Source organism: Lepidochelys kempii, chromosome 4 (genome assembly GCF_965140285.1).
Source record: "Lepidochelys kempii isolate rLepKem1 chromosome 4, rLepKem1.hap1, whole genome shotgun sequence".
NCBI classification, from domain to species: domain Eukaryota; kingdom Metazoa; phylum Chordata; order Testudines; family Cheloniidae; genus Lepidochelys; species Lepidochelys kempii.
The window spans coordinates 8,587,059-8,607,838 of NC_136383.1; the positions used below are offsets into that span (position 1 = coordinate 8,587,059).

General features: G+C 46.4%; 1 protein-coding gene across 3 annotated transcripts in view; it reads right to left on the reverse strand.

Moving 5' to 3' along the window:
- Window positions 1-20,780, reverse strand: part of LOC140910087 (UDP-glucuronosyltransferase 2A2) — a 46,539-nt gene that overhangs the window by 6,559 nt on the left and 19,200 nt on the right. Inside the window, exons 1-6 of one of the 3 annotated variants that reach the window (XM_073340256.2) lie at window positions 19,328-20,198; window positions 15,929-16,580; window positions 7,473-7,621; window positions 2,563-2,694; window positions 1,778-1,865; window positions 204-423 (exon numbers count right to left, since the gene is read on the reverse strand). In XM_073340256.2, coding sequence (XP_073196357.1) covers window positions 204-423; window positions 1,778-1,865; window positions 2,563-2,694; window positions 7,473-7,621; window positions 15,929-16,580; window positions 19,328-20,047 — 1,961 coding nt within the window. In that variant the 5' untranslated portion in view covers window positions 20,048-20,198. Of the gene's footprint in view, window positions 1-203; window positions 424-1,777; window positions 1,866-2,562; window positions 2,695-7,472; window positions 7,622-15,928; window positions 16,581-19,320; window positions 20,199-20,780 lie in introns of those variants that run through there. The other 2 variants (XM_073340255.2, XM_073340254.2) reach the window with 2 other exon arrangements.

Sequence of the window (20,780 nt, forward strand, 5' to 3'; positions counted from 1 at the left end):
AGAAGGGAGCAGAAGATTACACAATCTCAGAGGCTGCTCCAAGGCCTTTTCAGAGCGATCTTTCCCAAAGAGATCACAAAATACAATATGAGGGAAATTGATTTCCGGACCACACCTTCCAGGAGCTGCTGCAGGCTCAGATAGTATCCTTGGACCAACACAGCTACTACAACCCTGTCCCATTAGGCAGAGACTGAACTCACCTGGAGTTGTTAATGACCACATTCAATGCATCAATTAAATCCTGGGCTTGCATTGTGTTAAAATCCAGCTCGACTGCCATTCCTTTTGCCTTCATGTGAGCAATGTTATCCGGCTGGTCAGCGAACAAGGGAATCCCAACCATGGGAATCCCATGGTAGATAGCTTCATAGATCCCATTGGTTCCACCATGAGTAATAAAGGCTTTGGCCTTGGGGTGGCCTGGAATAGGAGGAGAGAAGCGTTTAGGAACGATGAGGTACATAAATGCTCAGATTCCAGGGAAGAAGGCAACAATTTTGTACAAACTAGGTAAATAATGATTAGTTTGACAAGGGGCTAGTCCTGATTACTCCAGACTAGCATTAGGGACGGATAATGGTATGTACATGCTTCAACCCTAGCCAATGGGGGGGAAATACCTTGCAAAACATTACAGACTCTGCTATTGATCTACAATTAAGGCTGACCCAGCAGAAAGTTGTATTTTATTCACACCGATCCCCGCACAGGTTACAGTGCCTGGATGCAGCTGGAGAAGTGGGTCTCCTAGAGCCGCGCTGGCTCACATGTTCTGGGGCTGCCCTGGGACACAATCCTTTTGGCTAGAAGTAGGCAGGAGGGTTACGATGATGATAGATACAGAACCTCCCTAAAAGCTACTTCCCCGATGTGTGCTTTGGGATCTATCCCATCAGCTGGGCAACTCTCCAACTCACAGAAAGCTCAGCTTTCTAGAGCCGTGCTTCCAGCCAGACGATTCCGATTGCTCGGCTAGATTCCTGGCTCAGTGGCTCTGCTGACCTGGCAGTTAAAGGGTGGGTCCCGTTTCAGAGAAGAGGGACCTCAGACCAAGTATTTTCAAATTGGTTAAACTTTTTGAAACCTTTGACTAATCCCTAGCAGATGGAAACTGAGATGTCACTCTTTCCCCTCCGTTCCCCTCTTTCTTTCCTTCCCCTCCCTTCACTCTTTGCTCTTTTTATGCCCCCATTATCCCCTTATTTTTGTAAAAAAAGATTCAATAGAATACAAATAAGAAGGCAAAGGCAGTGGCTGCCTTCTAGGTACTTATGTTTAAATGCTACACACCAGTTACCGGGCCTGATTCACTCCCAGTACTCCAGTTTATCCCAGTGTAACTCCAGTTTTTGCATCACTTCTGCTGCCCTTCTTTGTATTTACTCTAGTTTTTGTCAGGGGAGCCACACACACTGATTCCAAGGGTAGTTGCCCCAGGACAAAGCAATGTTATCTCTCTGGTTTTATGGGCAATGCTATTTTGGTCCCTACAGCTAAGAACCGCCAAGTACCTTTGAGAAGCCTATCCTTGCTCTGCTACCATCATGGGTATAATTAAGGTTGAGTAAGCACCTCTCTCTAGATAACACACACTAAATACCCTGGCCTCCAAGTGACCTCTGAGGTACTGTATTTGATTACAGGATTAGCTTGTGTGTATAATGGGCAATCTAGTCTCTTTTTGTCATAAATGAAGTGAGTAAAGTGGGGAGGGAACACGCTTGTCAATACTGAGAAAAGCTCAGCTAGGAACATTTCCAGCACAGAGTCTTACCAAGCAGGTCATTCTGGGGTATCCAGTCATAAATCCTAGTGTTGGGTCCTAAAGTTTCTGGTTTCTTCCCTTTGTACCTCCAAAGAACCTTGAATGAAAATGTTTGAAGATACATGAGCTGTGGTTCAAGCTGCACTATTGCACTGCAATGCAATCTGGAGCCTGATCCAAAGACCACTGATGTCTACTGGAGTCTTTCCATTGCTTTCAATGAGCTTTAGATCAGGCCCTGGTTTAGCAAGGCTTCTTTTGAGCACTTGAGTTATTTACACACTTTTGTAATAGGGTATTATACTATTTATTAGATCTCTCAAAGCGCTTTGAGAGCAGTATTATCCCCATTGTACAGATGGGGAAACCGAGGCACAGGTGGTGAAGTGACTTGCCCAAGGTCACCCAGCAGGCCAGTGGCCAAACCAGGAATGGAACCCAGTCCTGCTCTCTATCCACTAGTCCACACTGCCTCATTTTGGTATGGGAACTCACCCCACGTGGTTTCGTTCAAGTGAGTCATATACAAGAAAAATACTATAAATTCAATTTCTGTGACCACTCAGGACTCAACCCTGCTTCTTTGCAAGCCCCAAACCCAGTGACTTCAACTGGAGCTGCTGGGGGGGGGGGGGGCGGGGGAGAAAAAAAATCAGAGCACTTACACTGAGTGGAAGTAAAGAGCCTACCTTTAGGCAATGCAGTTTGAAAGCTGTGGCCTGAGGGAAGCAGGGATTTTACAGCAGTGCTGCTGATCTTGTTGGCAGGAATGTAGATCATTTACAGAAACTGACCTTTTGTGGAACCTGGCTGAGGGCCAAGGCAACCATTTTACTTTTCTCCTCGGTTAAGTTGTAAATCATTGAGCCAAAAGAAAATACCACGATACCATGTTCCCCTGAACTCTGGACAAACTCTTCCATTTCCTGAAGAGAGACAAGAGCCTTTTAATTTTGGAAAGCAGCCACACCATCCAGTGCGGTTATGTTCTGTTCATGGCCCACCTACGAAATAAAACCAAAATACTCTAACCTGAAAGGTCTAAGCGTAACACTGTTTTTTTCCTTAGACTCCAGAAATCTCACACACAACAACCAAATACAGAGGCACCTCAGGGAGAGAGGCACAACTCAATCCACCATGCCCTAGGCTGGCTCTTTTGCAGACTGACCGCAGCTTCCCTACAGAGTAGTCTGCAAGCAGGAGCAGAAACCCCCTTAAAATGACAAGTTATCACTTTAAATTCTAACCCACTTTTCAATGCACTTCAGATTGAAATAGGTGAAAGGTAGTCAATAGAAATACACATGGCAAGAGACATATGTTTATGTAAATACAAAGCTTATCAAAGAGAAGGCTAAAATGTTATTTGATCATGGTCTCTAAGCACCTACATGGGGAAATTTCTTATAGCAGAGGGTTCTTTAATCTACCTGACACAGGTATAATGATCCACTGGCTAGCTTTAAAAAAAGGGATTGCGTGGGTAACTGGTTTAACAAGTTTCAGAGTAGCAGCCGCGTTAGTCTGTATTTGCAAAAGAACAGGAGGACTTGTGGCACCTTAGAGACTGACCAATTTATTTGAGCAGAAGCTTTCGTGAGCTACAGCTCACTTCGTCGGATTCATGTAGCTCACGAAAGCTTCTGCTCAAATAAATTGGTCAGTCTCTAAGGTGCCACAAGGCCTCCTTTTCTTGGTTTAACAAAACTTTTCTCGTCAGCGTTTGCTAGCTGTTGGTGCCGAGCAGTTCCATCTGGCCAACATTTCTATCCGACCCAGGCGACGTCTACACTACACACCACTTTCGTCAGCGCGTAGCGTACATGCAGCTACACGCTGCAGGGAAAAGTGCACCACATCCATGCTGCAGTGCACAGCTGCCGGTGTCAGGGAAAGGGCTCTGGCAGAGGGGAAGCGGCAAGGAAAGGCTCAGTCTGTCCCTGCTGCTTTGCCCCTGCCAGAGGCTTTCCCTGCCGCGGGGAATGGGCAGAGCCTTTCCCTGTGGAGGGGAGGGCTGTGCAGAAGGGAGCAGCTGGCACCTTTCCCTGTTGCTTCCCCCCGCCAAAGGCTCCAGCGGCCAGATGTTATGCTGCTAAAAACAGCAATACAGATGTGGGAGACGACACAACACATCAGCCCTAGAATGGCCTGGTGGATATAGGGCTGATACGGGAGAGTCAGATTCAAGTCTGAAATCAGGAAGAGCAGGGACCTGACCCTGGGCCTCTCGCATACCAGTGTTGGATCATATTAAAGAAGTTCTGTATTAAAATCACAAAGGTTAGCCCACTCCCCATATTACACATGGGATCCTTCTGGCAACCCTGGACCTCGAGCCAGTGGGCTGGGGAGGGAGGGAAGCTATTGGACACTAGAGGTTGTACCGAATGGACTCCTCAAAAGTGGGTGTGCCTCACCTTGCCTGTTGCCCCAGAACCTTGTAGTAAAGACACATCACTAGGATCATGTATGTGGGATGAATTGGAATCACAAACTCAAAATTGCCTCACAGTACCTTCTCTTGAATAGGCTACATAGACAGTGACACTGACGATTATAAATCTTAGTGTCAAAAGGGGGATTATGTTGGATCATATTAAAGAAGTTCTGTATTAAAATCACAAATGAGTTTGATTTCCCATAGTTTAAATTCCAGGGTATTACTAATTAAGAGGTCTCTTGGTTTTTGGTACTGTTTCTCTCCCTCTCTGTGTGAAACTTGCAAGCTGCTAATTGTGTTAGTACATTCTAAGACAGAGTCTGTTCTCAAAGCAATTCTTTGTAACAACAACAACTACTCGCACACAGAGAGAGACTCAAAGCAATACTCTGTAACAGAAACAGCACCCAGAGACTCCCCGCCCTTTTGTTGTATTCATCCCTCTTTGTTAATTGTGATTAAAATAGAGATAGAGGATGTATGTGGATGGATGCCTGGTGTGGAAAATAACTGAATGGTCAGGGAGGTGCCTTCCTAAGAATCCAGTGTCCATCGGCTGAAGAAGGCATCAAGTGGAAATAACCAGAGGACCCCCGGAGGGCAGACTGGAATCCACCCAATAGCCTCAAGGATGGGAGAACCAAAGAACAAGATAACATCTGGCAGCATGGAGCCCTCAGAAATGTGCCATCTGCTGATTGATTCAGCAACAGCATGATGAAGCAATTCTCATAGACTGGCATAGGAATAAATGCCTATAAAAATGGACTCTAGAAAGTGAGAGCTTTGGGGTCTGATTCTGCAAACCAACTTCCAGGAGCATCAGATGAGCATCTGACAAGGCCCTGCTGCCTCCTCATGTCCAGGCCACCTGGCCAGTGGCTTGGCATGAGCAACTCTAAGACTGGTAACTATGATAACAACCTTGCAGAACCTCTGTGTGTGTGTGTGGGAATAAATATAAAATTGAATGGAATGTTATAGCTATAACTAACTGCTTACTATGATTCTTTCTGTATTCACAATAAATGTGGCATTTTGCCTTCTCCCCTTTAATAAGATCCTGCTGGTTTTTATTTTATTGGATCCTAGAAACTGTCTCTCTTTAAAACGCAGCCCAAGCAGGTTTCAGGGAGAGACCTCTGTTCCAGACGCGAGCTGCGAGGGAATTTTCCAATGACTGCGGGGGGAGGGGGAGGGGGACGACACAACACATCAACCCTAGAATGGCCTGGTGGATATAGGGCTGATACGGGAGAGTCAGGTTCAAGTCTGAAATCAGGCAGAGCAGGGACTTGACCCTGGGCCTCTCGCGTACCAGGAGTGGGCTAGTGAGTCTTTCTAGTTTTTCACAAGACACTGTTGCAAAGCTCTGTCTCCTCCTCATGCACAACAAGAAAAGCTTTGAAATCTCAAAGATTCCCAGGACAGGAAAACTGTTTCCCCCCAGTCGGGTAAAGACAACTAACATGTCAAAACATGGTGAGGCAGGAGCAAGACTCCAAAGATTAGAGACAGAGGGATGGCTCCTCAGCTGTAACATATTAGTGTGATTCCATTGACTTCAACAGGACAAACCCATTCCCTGCACTACGCAGTTCGGGGGCAAATGACACCATCACAGCGGAAAGTGAAACTTGTGGTCTCCGGCCTGACTCAGCAGATTTCCTGGGAGCTGCTGCGTTATTATTGTTATTAATGATTCACTTATTTCTGTATTACCTGCAATGAGGCACCCCTCCTTGGGTTCTGGGTGCACTTCTCAGAGTGCAGACCAACGGATCTGTTGCCCTCAAACTAGGGAGCACATGCCATGACTCTGGTGGCTACTACATCTGTCCAGAAGACTAGTTCCCCATGGATAGTTTAATACCTGCCGTTTGTAATTAGCCAGAGTCAGACAGATTCATGGCTGCAGCTGGTTCTAGGGATGGTGGCCTACATTGAGAATGCCTTGCCTGCAGCTCCCGTGAGCTCCTCTCATGTGCAGGCCAAGGTGGATCATGGAGAGAGAGGGTTTTTAGAACAACCAGGGCCTAGTCATCTGAACTTTGGAATTTCAACCCAACACAACTAGCTAGCTCAGTAGCCAGCAGCAGGTATGGACCACAGATCAGAAACATGTTCAGTAAACTATAGGATCCCCACAGGCCATCAGGGTCCTGGCCCAGGAGCACAGCAGCAGTATCCCACCGAAGGACACCCCTGAAATACTGGAGGGTCCATGAGTTTCCAAGGCCAGATAATTGCACCCTGTCCATCAGATCCCATTGCCCCAGAGGAAGATTGTCTTCAGATCTAAATGATACATTTCCCTTGACTTCATGGTAAAGCACACGCATGAAGGAGAAGAGACGTCATGATACCACCACAGTATCATTGTTCTGAGACTCAGAACAACAGCTGTCATTTCACTAGTTACTCAGAGACAGCTGATGGAAGAATGCCAGTTAAGGAAGCTTTGACAGATATGCACAAAAGCCTTGAAGTCACAGGAGAGCAATATAAATACCCATAGCTCCATTTTTCCCAGTCTCCACCACCAACGGAGACATTTGTCCTCTTGAATTGGAAGTGCTCCTGGAACGGACATCAGGTCTGAACCCCAAGAAGTGGCCAAGTCATTGAAAAGATAGGCACACGTCCAAGAACTACAGCCAAGATTTTCAAAAGCAACTCGTGATTTTGGCTGCCTCAGCGTTTGGGAGCCTAGCTCGAGACATCTTAAAAGGCAGATGCTCAGCACATTCAGAAAGATCAGGCTCCTTCGAAGTGTCTCAATTGAGAACCAAAATAAAAATAAAAATCTCGACACCCAAGATCGTTAGTCATTTTGGCGAGTCATGGCCGAGACTTTTACAGTGCTGTTGCTTTTCTGATTATTTTGGCCTATCCAATTGCTGTTTTCCATAGCATATTTCAGCCTTTAAACTGATACTTGCTCCTTAGAATTAATTAAAACTTATGGTCAACTAATAATATGATCTGACATGGTCCTGAGGTTTTTATTTTTTAAGCTGAGCACTAGATTCACTACTGCTATGCCTTAACTACCTCCCCCCCCCGTAAGGATCCACAGTCAATCCGCAATGGAGCATCATCCAACACTGCAGTGATGCATAAGATTTCTCTTGCCCAAAGCTGACATTGTTCTCAGCAAGCGTCTCAGGATATGGCATACTCTGCATGTGGAAATCAGAGAAACAAACAGCTGTTGATCTGATGGGCAGATGACTAGACCAAGGGAGCGTATTAAGGTACCTCAGGTAAAGGCTTTGCAGGCTTGCAGTGGAGTCCCCCAACAAACTCAAAGTTAGGCAGGAAAGGGCGAGGGAATTCAAAATCCCAGTACGTTCGGATCAGCCACATCTCTGCTTTGCCCATCGTTTCACACAGCGTCGTGGGCCTTCCTGCAAGCAAAAGATCGGGAGTTAAAATTAGTCCAGGAGGGAGCAGTCTTGCTCATTGTCTGTTGAAACATACCAGCCCTACATCTGAGACCTGGCACTCCTGGACACTGTTCAGTGCAGCATGGCCTAGTGAACAGAACTGGGACTCAGAAAACCTGGGTTTTATCACACCTCTGCCACTGACCTATTGCAGGACCTTGGGCAGGTGACCTCAACTCTCTTTCCCCTCCCATCCTTCAGTCTGACACACTGCAGCTTCACTGATTTACCTTAAACTGGGTTTGTTCAAATGGTGCAACTGTGTGTCTGGAACTTTCTTATAACTTGTTTTAGTCAGATCTCTCAGTTGAACTGGTGCCTGTACACTTCAATTGATTCACTTTACATATCTAAGTGGCTCCACAAAGTTACAGAGGTTTAACTAAATTGGTATAAAGTTACAGCTTTAGCTGAATCACGACAGCTGTGTGTTTAGACCAGGCCTTAGATTGCAAACTCTTCAGGGCAGGGATTATGCGTTTGTCCAGGGCTTAGCACAGGGGACACTCTAGCTGCTACTCTCTGATAAATAATAGGAATGAGTCTCAATCACGTTGATCACAGCTAGGAATGAAGATTGTCAATGATGCAGCCCCATGTCCTGCCCTGTTCAGAGCTGCAGTGCTGACTAATAGGATTTTCACACCCACATGACACCTTGATACAGTCAACTTTGATCATGACACAGGTTAGTTAGTATGCAGTGTTGTTGTAACCATGTTGGTCCCAGGATATTAGAGAGACAAGGTGGGTGAGGTCATATCTTTTATTGGACCAACTTCTATGGGGGAGAGAGACAAGCTTTTAAGCTACACAGATCTTTCCTTCAGGTCTGGGAAAGGTACTCAGGCCTGGTCTACACGACACGGTTAGGTCAATTTAAGCTGCCTTGCATCAACCTAAGTGTGGAAGTGTCTTCATTTAAATTTGGCTCAGCTGATCTAAATGCCTCTCTACGCCGAGTTAGTAATACCATCCCCACAGACAGCCCGTGGGGCATCCCGCCCTGAACAACTGATCTCACTGCAGAACACAAAACTCACCTAACTGGAGATGGGGAGTGGTGGGAAGGCAGGGAAGACTCTGCAAGAACCAAATCCTGTCCCGGGTGACTGATTGTTCTGCTAAAGGAGCCAATAAATTCAACAGCAGTCCCAGCAAACTGCTCACCTGCTGGGCAGCTGATCATCATAGAGGCGTTTGCTCTCATTTCTGCATAGACACAGTCTGGAAAACAGCCCACAGCTGACAACACTATAAAGACCTCTCAAATCATCTGTACATCTGTACTTTGCTGGGCCAAGCATTCTATTGGGCTTACCCACATCTTTAAAGTGTGTTGAGATCTACAGATAAAGCACTACAGATATATACAACATTGTGAGTAACCTTATCTTTTTCAGATGGGTTAACTAAGGCCCGGCAAGGGTCAGGGACTTGGTTGGGAGGGCCACTGGCCTAGGGGTTAGGGTACCAGCAACGCAGATACAAGCAAGCAACCGTTTTCATGTTCTCTCCACAGGTGCTAATGCGGAGAGTGGACTAGATGATACATCTGAGGGAAGGGAACAGAAGGAGACTCCGCCGATTGGAAGGCATGAGATGCACTGTCCTAGGGATAGGGGTTCCAAGACCACCTCTCCCAAGAAAAGGAGGCGGGTGGTGGTGGTCGGGGACTCTCTCCTCAGGGGGACTGAGTAATCTATGTGCCACCCCGACCGGGAAAACCGAGAAGTCTGCTGCTTGCCAGGAGCTAGGATTCACGATGTGACGGAGAGACTGCTGAGACTCATCAAGCCCTCGGATCGCTACCCCTTCCTGCTTCTCCACGTGGACACCAATGATACTGCCAAGAATGACCTTGAGTGGATCACTGCAGATTACGTGGCTCTGGGAAGAAGGATAAAGGAGTTTGAGGCGCAAGTGGTGTTCTCAAGTGGTGTTCCTTCCTTCTCGTGAAAGGAAAAGGCCTGGGTAGAGACCGTCAAATCGTGGAAGTCAACGAATGGCTACGCAGGTGGTGTCGGAGAGAAGGCTTTGGATTCTTTGACCATGGGATGGTGTTCCAAGAAGGAGGAGTGCTACGCAGAGACGGGCTCCTCCTAATGGAGAGGGAAGAGCATCTTTGCAAGCAGGCTGGCTAACCTAGAGAGGAGGGCTTTAAACTAGGTTCACCAGGGAAAGGAGACCAAAGCCCTGAGGTAAGTGGGGACGTGGGAGACCGGGAGGAAGCACGAGCAGGAGAGCGCGAGAGGGCAGGGCTCCTGCCTCATACTGAGAAAGAGAGAGACAATCAGCAAGTTATCTCAAGTGCCTATACACAAATGCAAGAAACCTGGGAAACAAGCAGGGAGAACTGGAAGTCCTGGCACAGTCAAGGAATTATGATGTGAGTGGAATAACAGAGACTTGGCGGGTTAACTCACATGACTGGAGTACTATCATAGATGGATATAAACTGTTCAGGAAGGACAGGCAGGACAGAAAAGGTGGGGGAGTTGCATTGTATGTAAGAAAGTGGTATGACTGGTCAGAGCTACGGTATGAAAACTACAGAAAAACCTGAGTGTCTCTGGATTAAGTTTAGAAGTGTGAGCAACAAGGGTGATGTCATGGTGGGAGTCTGCTATAGATCACCGGACCTGGGGGATGAGGTGGACGAGGCTTTCTTCCGGCAACTCATGGAAGTTACTAGATCGCAGGCCCTGCTTCTGATGGGAGACTTCAATCACCCTGATATCTGCTGGGAGAGCAATACAGCGATGCACAGACAATCCAGGAAGTTTTTGGAAAGTGTAGGGGACAATTTCCTGGTGCAAGTGCTGAAGGAACCAACTAGGGGCAGAGCTCTTCTTGACCTGCTGCTCACAAACCAAGAAGAATTAGTAGGGGAAGCAAAAGTGGATGGGAACCTGGAAGGCAGTGGCCATGAGATGGTCGAGTTCAGGATCCTGACACAAGGAAGAAAGGAGAGCAGCTGAATACAGACCCTGGACTTCAGAAAAGCAGACTCATTCTCCCAGGGGATCCTGCCTATCAGTTCCCTGAGGGAGTCAAACATGAGGGGGAAAGGAGCCAAGGAGAGCTGGCTGTATTTTAAAGAATCCTTATTGAGGTTACAGGGACAAACCATCCCGATGTGTAGAAAGAATAGTAAATATGGCAGGCGACCAGCTTGGCTTAACAGTGAAATTCTTGCTGATCTTAAACACAAAAAAGAAGCTTACAAGAAGTGGAAGACTGGACAAATGACAAGGGAAGAGTATAAAAATATTGCTCAGGCACACAGGAGTGAAATCAGGAGGGCCAAATCGCACCTGGAGTTGCAGCTAGCAAGAGATGTTAAGAGTAACAAGAAGGGTTTCTTCGGTATGTTAGCAACAAGAAGAAAGCCAAGGAAAGTGTGGGCCCCTTACTGAATGAGGGAGGCAACCTAGTGACAGAGGATGTGGAAAAAGCTAATGTACTCTATGCTTTTTTTGCCTCTGTCTTCACAAACAAGGTCAGCTCCCAGACTACTGCACTGGGCAGCACAGCATGGGAAGGAGGTGACCAGCCGTCTGTGGAGAAAGAAGTGGTTTGGGACTATTTAGAAAAGCTGGACGAGCACAAGTCCATGAGGCCGGATGCGCTGAATCCAAGAGTGCTAAAAGAATTGGCGGATGTGATTGCAGAGCCATTGGCCATTATCTTTGAAAACTGGTGGCAATTGGGGGAGGTCCTGGATGACTGGAAAAAGGCTAATGTAGTGCCCATCTTTAAAAAAGGGAAGGAGGAGGATCCTGGGAACTACAGGCCAGTCAGCCTCATCTCAGTCCCTGGAAAAACCATGGAGCAGGTCCTCAAGGAATCAATTCTGAAGCACTTAGAGGAGAGGAAAGTGATCAGAAACAGTCAGCATGGATTCACAAAGGGCAAGTCATGCCTGACTAATCTAATTGCCTTCTATGACAAGATAACTGGCTCTGTGGATGAGGCCAGCAAGTTAAAGAAGTATGGGCTGGATGAATGGACTATAAGGTGGATAGAAAGCTGGCTAGATTGTCAGGCTCAAGGGGTAGTGATCAATGGCTCCATGTCTAGTTGGCAGCTTGTATCAAGTGGAGTGCCCCAAGGGTCGGTCCTGGGGCCGGTTTTGTTCAGTATCTTCATAAATGATCTGGAGGATGGCATGGATTGCACCCTCAGCAAGTTTGCAGATGACACTAAACTGGGAGGAGAGGTAGATACGCTGGAGGGTAGGGATAGGGTCCAGAGTGACCTAGACAAATTGGAGGATTAGGCCAAAAGAAATCTGATGAAGTTCAACAAGGACAAGTGCAGAGTCCTGCACTTAGGATGGAAGAATCCCATGCACAGCTACAGACTAGGGACCGAATGGCTAAGCAGCAGTTCTGCACAAAAGGACCTAGGGGTGACAGTTGACGAGAAGCTGGATATGAGTCAACAGTGTGCCCTTGTTGCCAAGAAGGCCAGTGGCATTTTGGGATGTATAAGTAGGGGCACTGCCAGCAGATCGAGGGACGTGATCATTCCCCTCTATTCGACATTGGTGAGGCCTCATCTGGAGTACTGTGTCCAGTTTTGGGCCCCACACTACAAGAAGGATGTGAAAAAAATTGGAAAACATCCAACTGAGGGCAACAAAAATGATTAGGGGACTGGAACACATGACTTATGAGGAGAGGCTGAGGGAACTGGGATTGTTTAGTCTGCAGAAGAGAAGAATGAGGGGGGGATTTGATAGCTGCTTTCAACTACCTGAAAGGGGGTTCCAAAGAGGATGGGTCTAGCCTGTTCTCAGTGGTAGCAGATGACAGAACGAGGAGTAATGATCTCAAGTTGCAGTAGGGGAGGTTTAGGTTGGCTATTAGGAAAAAGTTTTTCCACTAGGAGGGTGGTGAAACACTGGAATGTGTTACCTAGGAAGGTGGTGGAATCTACTTCCTTTGAAGTTTTTAAGGTCAGGCTTGACAAAGCCCTGGCTGGGATGATTTAGTTGGGGATTGCTCCTGCTTTGAGCAGGTGCTTGGAGTAAATGACCTGAGGTCCCTTCCAACCCTGATATTCTATGATTGGCTGCCTTCTGTCTGATCCTTAATTTGCTCTGATCATTGATCACTTTTTACAGATGTTGAGAGGAAATGCAGGATGTGCTGCTCATGCATGCCTCGCCAGTGTAGGCCTCAAGCCTGCACATACAAATTTACCCAAGGAAGTTGTCTCAATTTGCAAAAATTTCAAAAGCTCCCACCTCACAGGACTCTACAGCCCAGGCTCCAGCCCGAGCCCAAACACCTACACTGCATTTAAACAGCCTCACAGCCCCTGTGAGCCCAAATCAGCTAGCATGGAACAGCCATGGGTTTTTAACTGCAGTGTAGACATATCCTAAGTGTCTTAGGGTTAGATTTTCAAAGGTATTTAAGTGCCTAAAGATGCGGCTAGGTGGCAGTGTGGAATTTATAGATGTGCCTAGGCAGGTTAGGTGTTTAATTCCCATTGAAACTCAAAAGGGACAAACTCATGGAGGCACGTTTGTAAATCCTGCTAGGCGCCTAAATTCCCTTTGCCAATCGGTTCCTTAGTCACTTTCAAAAATGGGACTTCAGTGTGCTTGAAAATTTTACTTGACTGCCCTGGAACTAGCACATGGTCCTCATCTTTGCAGGATCAAGTCTTCAGGTTGGTATCTGAAAGCAGTGGTCTTACCTCTCATCTCAATTACAAAACTCAAGCACTTACGAGCAAGGAAATGAGTATTTAAGATCACACCTCTTACATCACCCATATAATAAACAAACATTCTTATAATATACAAGGTAATTAAGATATCATCACAATCTGGCCCCAATTCAGGAAAGCATGTAAGCATATGCTTAGGTCCCACTGTCAAGTTAAATTACATGCTTAAGCATCTTTCTTGAGTAGGGATACTTCACTGAATTGGAGGCTTAACTTTGACCCGGGCCTCATTTAGATACTTCCCAGGGAAATGGGACTAAGAATGCACAGTCGGTTAATTGGAGATCAGTGGTAAAGCTTAGCTCCTGTTTATTAAAAAGGGAGCAGGACTGTGCCCACGTTCCAGGACATGTTTGGCTGACACTTTAGGCTTTGTGAACACAAGTTTCTACAAAACCTAGGATCAGTAAAAATGTTTCTATGATGTTAAACTTCATTTAAAATGTAAACAACTTATCCTTAAGGAATCCTCTGTAGTCCCTGCAGGACTGTGCTCACATGGGAAAACCAGGAAGTGAAATGTATTAGAAACTTTTATAAAACTAATTGTCTCAGCTCAGAGAAATGCAAAAATTGATCAAACAGTGAAAAGAAATTTACATCTAAAATTTCTTTCAATATTTGCATCTGGCTTTGGAGGTGAAGGTGCTCAGTTCTCTTGAAAAAGCAGGCCACTTAGGCACCTAAATTCAGTTCCTAACTTGAGGGCTCCAATTTTTAAAGTCTTGGCCTGGGCAAAAAAGCTATGTCTGTCCAGTCACTGTCTCACCTCAGACATCACTGTAATACGGATTCCACTCATCCACCCAGAAATGCAAGAAAAACACATCATGGTAAACATAAAGCAGCAAGTTTGTCATCTTCTCTATGAAGGACATCCTGTCCGTCAGTCCCCCCATGCTGGCAGGTACATACGAAGGTGGGGCTGGAAGCCCCCCACACAGCGCTCCACTGTGTTCCCTTCAGAGAACCAGAAAGTATAGACAAAAGGGATTTCAAGCAACTCTGCTATCAGCTCACCGCCTGGCAAAAGAGGGCCTGAGATTAGGACATCAAACCCCGCTTTGCAAACTGGGAGTGTTGCAACTCCAGACTGTCCAGAATCTTTGTAGTTGCCACTCCAGTCGAGATTTCACCTCTACCTGCAATTCATCCCTCAGGCTATTCTGGAAAGACTCTAGACGTTGCTTTAATTCCTTTTGCAAAGTCTCCTATTGTTTTAGGCCTTGTTATACTTTCTTTTGTCCAACTTCGATTTCTCTGAGCACTTCCATTATTTGTTCCATCTTGGTTCAACGGAAAGACCAGCTCACAAGCTTTCTCCCTGAAAACTGGATCCCATGTTTTGTCCTGAACGGTTAACCAAAGTTCAGGGTCCTGTGGGTTGTTTCCGTTAGCAAGAGAAATTGAGAACGGAGACAGGTATCTGTGAAGCAATCCTGTTTACTTGTAAAGAGTACACAAAGCCCTGTTTCCTTCAACACAGGAGGAATCAGACAGCAGGAGGCCGTGTCTTCCAGCCAGCACTCTGCTCAAAAAGCTCGCTATAGAAGCTTTTCCCCCCTAAGGGCCATTCTCCCAGTCCCAGGGCTTGTTCAGCTGTCTCCTTGGCTTTCTGTTCCTTTTCTCCTAGCTTCTCTGGTATGTTCATCTGCTTCTCTGACACAATCCAATCCAATGAATCCCCTGCCCCCAAGACTGTTATCAGATCACAGAGGAACACTGTGGGTCTCATGACAACTCCTACTCCAGCCTTGCATGTGACTTTGTTTTGGGCAGAGGCCCCTAACTGTTTCAGCTGTCTGGCTCCATGAAGAAGTTGAATTATTATATATTTTTACTTTTACATTTATCCAGAATGACGGGCACTGATACACCCACCAGTTTCAACAAGCTTTAACCCAACCTGTGAGAGTATTTATCTGACCAGCACCTCACAATGTTAAATGTATTTGTCCTGACAACACCCTGTGAGGTAATACAGTGCTAGTATCCCCATATACAGATAGGGAACTGAGGCAGAAAGAGACCGAGGCCTTGTCTAAACAGGTATTTTGTGTTTGTTTGTTTTTAACCAGTACATCGATTTCCATGAAGGTATGTTTTGGGTGCTTTTTTTTTTTAAAAAAAACAAAACAAAATAGCTATACCAGTATAATCTCTAATGTGGACTCAGTGATGTTGACTGAAATGTGCCTTGTACTCATAACTTATTCCCCTTTCCACATGGGAAAAGGCGATGCTGCTATAAACACCTTAACACATCCCTCCTCACTGCAGGGGTGGTACCATTTTAGCTACAATGGTATCGCTCACGCAGTACAACTTATCTACAGACAAGCCCTATGTAACTTGCCCAAGGTCACCCAGGAAATGTGTGACAGACCATGAAGTTGAAGCAAGGTGTCTGGAGCCCCAGGGTAGCACCCTACCCACTGGATTAGCCTTCCTTTTAGAAAATGCAGCCCTACATTTTTGATGTTATGGTATAGACACAATCATGGCAAACAAGAGCAGTCTTACCTAAAGCATCGCTGTAGTACTGACTCCATTCTCTCCACAAAACCTGGTGAAACAGAACATCCTGAAGAGCATAAAAGAGCATATTTTCCAATCTCTCCATGAAGGACATCCTGTCCGTCAGTCTCCCCGTGCTGGCAGGTACGTATGAAGGTGGGGCTGGAAGCCCCCCACACAGCCGCTCCACTGTGTTCCCTTCAGAGAACCGGAAAGTATAGACAAAAGGGATTTCAAGCAACTCTGCTATCAGCTCACCGCCTGGAGAAAGAGGGTCTGAGATTAGGACATCAAACCCCGCTTGCTGGAGCTTTGCTATCAGCCCGGGGTTCAGCACGACACTGTCACAGGTCTGCTTTGACATCTTGATAAAGACTTCAATGGATTCTTTCATTTTCAACATGATCTCCCAGTAGGACAGATGGGGAAGCTGGTACATCCACAGATGCAGGAAGTCCTCCAACAGGGCTTCCACGGTCTGCTTAGTAAAGGGCACCGACAGGACCTCAAAGTCAAATGGGGAAGAGGACTCATTGTAATCGACAAGCAAACTTGCTGAAGGCATCAGCACAGTCACATCGTGGCCCCGAAGGGAGAGTTCCTCCAGCACCAGTTTTATGTTGAGCCAGTGACTGCCATCAGCGGGCCAGACCAGCGCCTTCCCACATGATCCTGAGCCCCAGCAGCTCATGTGAACCCACAGCACCAGCAAAAGCCACTTCTTCAAAATCATGGCTGCACGTCTGCAACTCTCACTGGAACTCAGTTCAGTTCCAAAGTCCACGGTGTAAACACTTCTAAGCACGGCCCACAAAGAGTGGATCCTGAGCACTCCAATCTTGATATAAGGTCATTTCAATGCAAAACTACCATATGTGGGTGGGGACAGGCTCAGCAAGTGCCAAACTCTGTTGTGGATCGCCTAGGATTCTCCTATAGGAGAAGGCACTGTTTCCTCTGCAGGACAAGGGTTGTAATGCACTGTGTGGAGAAGGTGGCTGTGGATGTAGCTGAGGCCCCTTTCCAAGGAAAAGAGAACGATCCATCCTTGGATGATAGGGCATGGATCACTATATTATCTTTTCACAGGAAACTCTGCATAACCCTTACCACCTCGCCTGCCCTACTCACCGATCACTGGGGCACAATCAGCCAGAGCTTTTTGCATTCAATGCCCAGCGTGATACTGCTAGTGCATCTAGGTCACAGAGCAGCCATCACACACTCACAGCCTTGAACATGAGCGCCTGTTTTTATCTTTAAGAGGGAAGGTGGTGAGGAACCAGGCCTCTCTGCTTAGTGTTCTCTTCAGCAACTCAGGGAATGCCATTTTTGGATCAACCAATTAACCTTTGGGAGTTGAAGTTTCCATTCTCAGAGCAGGTAGCTGGCAAACACCCAGCTTCCTCGTTATCTTGCCTGAGGGCAAAAGCTGTCTCTGTGGGTGTTCTCAGAACTCCACCCATCTCACAAACTCGAACAGTTTAAACTGCCTCTATCATGATGCCAACAAATAACTCGTCTCTGGCACGGTTTAGGCATATGACAAACTGAAACAGCTACTTCTCTGCATAGGCACCTTTTACTTCAGCTACTTGTTTGCAGTGAATATTTGCTTTACCTGAGCCACATCGTTAAAGGAAATTTCCACCTAATGAATTTGTAAGACACCTTTTCTTGGCATATATCATTAATGTCTGGTCTTACCCAACTCCTCAAGCTCATCCAGGCGGCCACCTTTCACTGTAGTCTGTAACCCTTTGATTTTCTTTTCAAGGTGATTTCTCAGATCCTGAAATCCTTACTGCAGCTCATCACTGTTAGCAAGTTCCAAATTGGCCAGAGTTCGTTTGGTCTCCACTAATTCATGGAAAACCTTCTGGTCTATGGCAGTCAGGTTGCTGATCACCTCACTGATCTGTCTTACTATTGTATTACTATTGCAAACTATTATAGTGTTGCAACTCCAGACTGTCCAGACTCTTTGTAGCTGCCACTCCAGTTGAGATTTCACTTCTGCCTGCAACTCATCCCTCAGGCTATTCTGGAAAGACTCTAGATGCTGCTTTAATTCCTTTTGCAAAGTCTCCTATTGTTTTAGGCCTTGTTATACTTTCTTTTGTCCAACTTCGATTTCTCTGAGCACTTCCATTATTTGTTCCATCTTGGTTCAACGGAAAGACCAGCTCACAAGCTTTCTCCCTGAAAACTGGATCCCATGTTTTGTCCTGAACGGTTAACCAAAGTTCAGGGTCCTGTGGGTTGTTTCCGTTAGCAAGAGAAATTGAGAACGGAGACAGGTATCTGTGAAGCAATCCTGTTTACTTGTAAAGAGTACACAAAGCCCTGTTTCCTTCAACACAGGAGGAATCAGACAGCAGGAGGCCGTGTCTTCCAGCCAGCACTCTGCTCAAAAAGCTCGCTATAGAAGCTTTTTCCCCCCTAAGGGCCATTCTCCCAGTCCCAGGGCTTGTTCAGCTGTCTCCTTGGCTTTCTGTTCCTTTTCTCCTAGCTTCTCTGGTATGTTCATCTGCTTCTCTGACACAATCCAATCCAATGAATCCCCTGCCCCCAAGACTGTTATCAGATCACAGAGGAACACTGTGGGTCTCATGACAACTCCTACTCCAGCCTTGCATGTGACTTTGTTTTGGGCAGAGGCCCCTAACTGTTTCAGCTGTCTGGCTCCATGAAGAAGTTGAATTATTATATATTTTTACTTTTACATTTATCCAGAATGACGGGCACTGATACACCCACCAGTTTCAACAAGCTTTAACCCAACCTGTGAGTATTTATCTGACCAGCACCTCACAATGTTAAATGTATTTGTCCTGACAACACCCTGTGAGGTAATACAGTGCTAGTATCCCCATATACAGATAGGGAACTGAGGCAGAAAGAGACCGAGGCCTTGTCTAAACAGGTATTTTGTGTTTGTTTTTAACCAGTACATCGATTTCCATGAAGGTATGTTTTGGGTGCTTTTTTTTTTTTAAAAAAACAAAACAAAATAGCTATACCAGTATAATCTCTAATGTGGACTCAGTGATGTTGACTGAAATGTGCCTTGTACTCATATAACTTATTCCCCTTTCCACATGGGAAAAGGCGATGCTGCTATAAACACCTTAACACATCCCTCCTCACTGCAGGGGTGGTACCATTTTAGCTACAATGGTATCGCTCACGCAGTACAACTTATCTACAGACAAGCCCTATGTAACTTGCCCAAGGTCACCCAGGAAATGTGTGACAGACCATGAAGTTGAAGCAAGGTGTCTGGAGCCCCAGGGTAGCACCCTACCCACTGGATTAGCCTTCCTTTTAGAAAATGCAGCCCTACATTTTTGATGTTATGGTATAGACACAATCATGGCAAACAAGAGCAGTCTTACCTAAAACATCGCTGTAGTACTGACTCCATTCTCTCCACAAAACCTGGTGAAACAGAACATCCTGAAGAGCATAAAAGAGCATATTTTCCAATCTCTCCATGAAGGACATCCTGTCCGTCAGTCTCCCCGTGCTGGCAGGTACGTATGAAGGTGGGGCTGGAAGCCCCCCACACAGCCGCTCCACTGTGTTCCCTTCAGAGAACCGGAAAGTATAGACAAAAGGGATTTCAAGCAACTCTGCTATCAGCTCACCGCCCGGAGAAAAAGGGTCTGAGATTAGGACATCAAACCCCGCTTGCCGGAGCTTTACTAGCAGCCCGGGATTCAGCACGACACTGTCACAGATCTGCTTTGACATCTTGATAAAGACTGCCATGCTTTCCGTCAATTTCACCAGGCCCTCCCAGTAGGACAGATGGGGAAGCTGGTACATCCACAGATGCAGGAAGTCCTCCAACAGGGCTTCCACAGTCTGCTTAGTAAAGGGCACCGACAGGACCTCAAAGTCAAATGGGGAAGAGGACTCATTGTAATCGACAAGCAAACTTGCTGAAGGCATCAGCACAGTCACATCGTGGCCCCGAAGGGAGAGTTCCTCCAGCACCAGTTTTATGTTGAGCCAGTGACTGCCATCAGCGGGCCAGACCAGCGCCTTCCCACATGATCCTGAGCCCCAGCAGCTCATGTGAACCCACAGCACCAGCAAAAGCCACTTCTTCAAAATCATGGCTGCACGTCTGCAACTCTCACTGGAACTCAGTGAGACACTTCTAAGCACAGCCCACAAAGACTGGATCCTGAACACTCCAATCTTGATAGAAGAATAAGGTCATTTCAATGCAAAATTACCATATGTGGTGAAAGACTCAGCTAGTACCAAATCCTGGTCTGAATCACCTAGGATTTTCCTTCCGGAATGAAACTGATGGATTCTCCTGCAGAATTGAAAACAACCTGCTCCCTCTGCTGGACAGCTATTGTGACACAATGTGCATTTCCAGATCTGCAGGAAAATTACAGTCTTTGAATTGCAAAGTACAACCCCTGTCCAAAGCTCACTAAATCAATGAGTCTTTTCACTGATTTCAGTGGGCTTTGGATCAGACCCTTGTTACCAGGACTTGACCCTGTAATCACTGGTTTTTCTTTCACCAATCATGACTCACTGTCACCAACTTATTCATGATTTGTGATTGGCTGATGAATAGTTTTACAGACCCACTTGGGTCTGCGGCATTTGGGAACACTTGTCCTGAATGTGAGTGTGTGACTGGTCACCTGGTTTCTGCCTCCGCGCTGGGTGATAGGAGTAGTTCCTGAGGAGGTCCCTGGGGAGAGTCAGCAAAGGTGGGAGGCACTCCCGGAGACGGGCAGGCAGAGGAAGCTTTAGGACATCACAGTGTCGCAATTCTTGCCCACTTGGCTGCTGCTGTGGCTTCTCCTGCTTTCCAAGTGAAGTG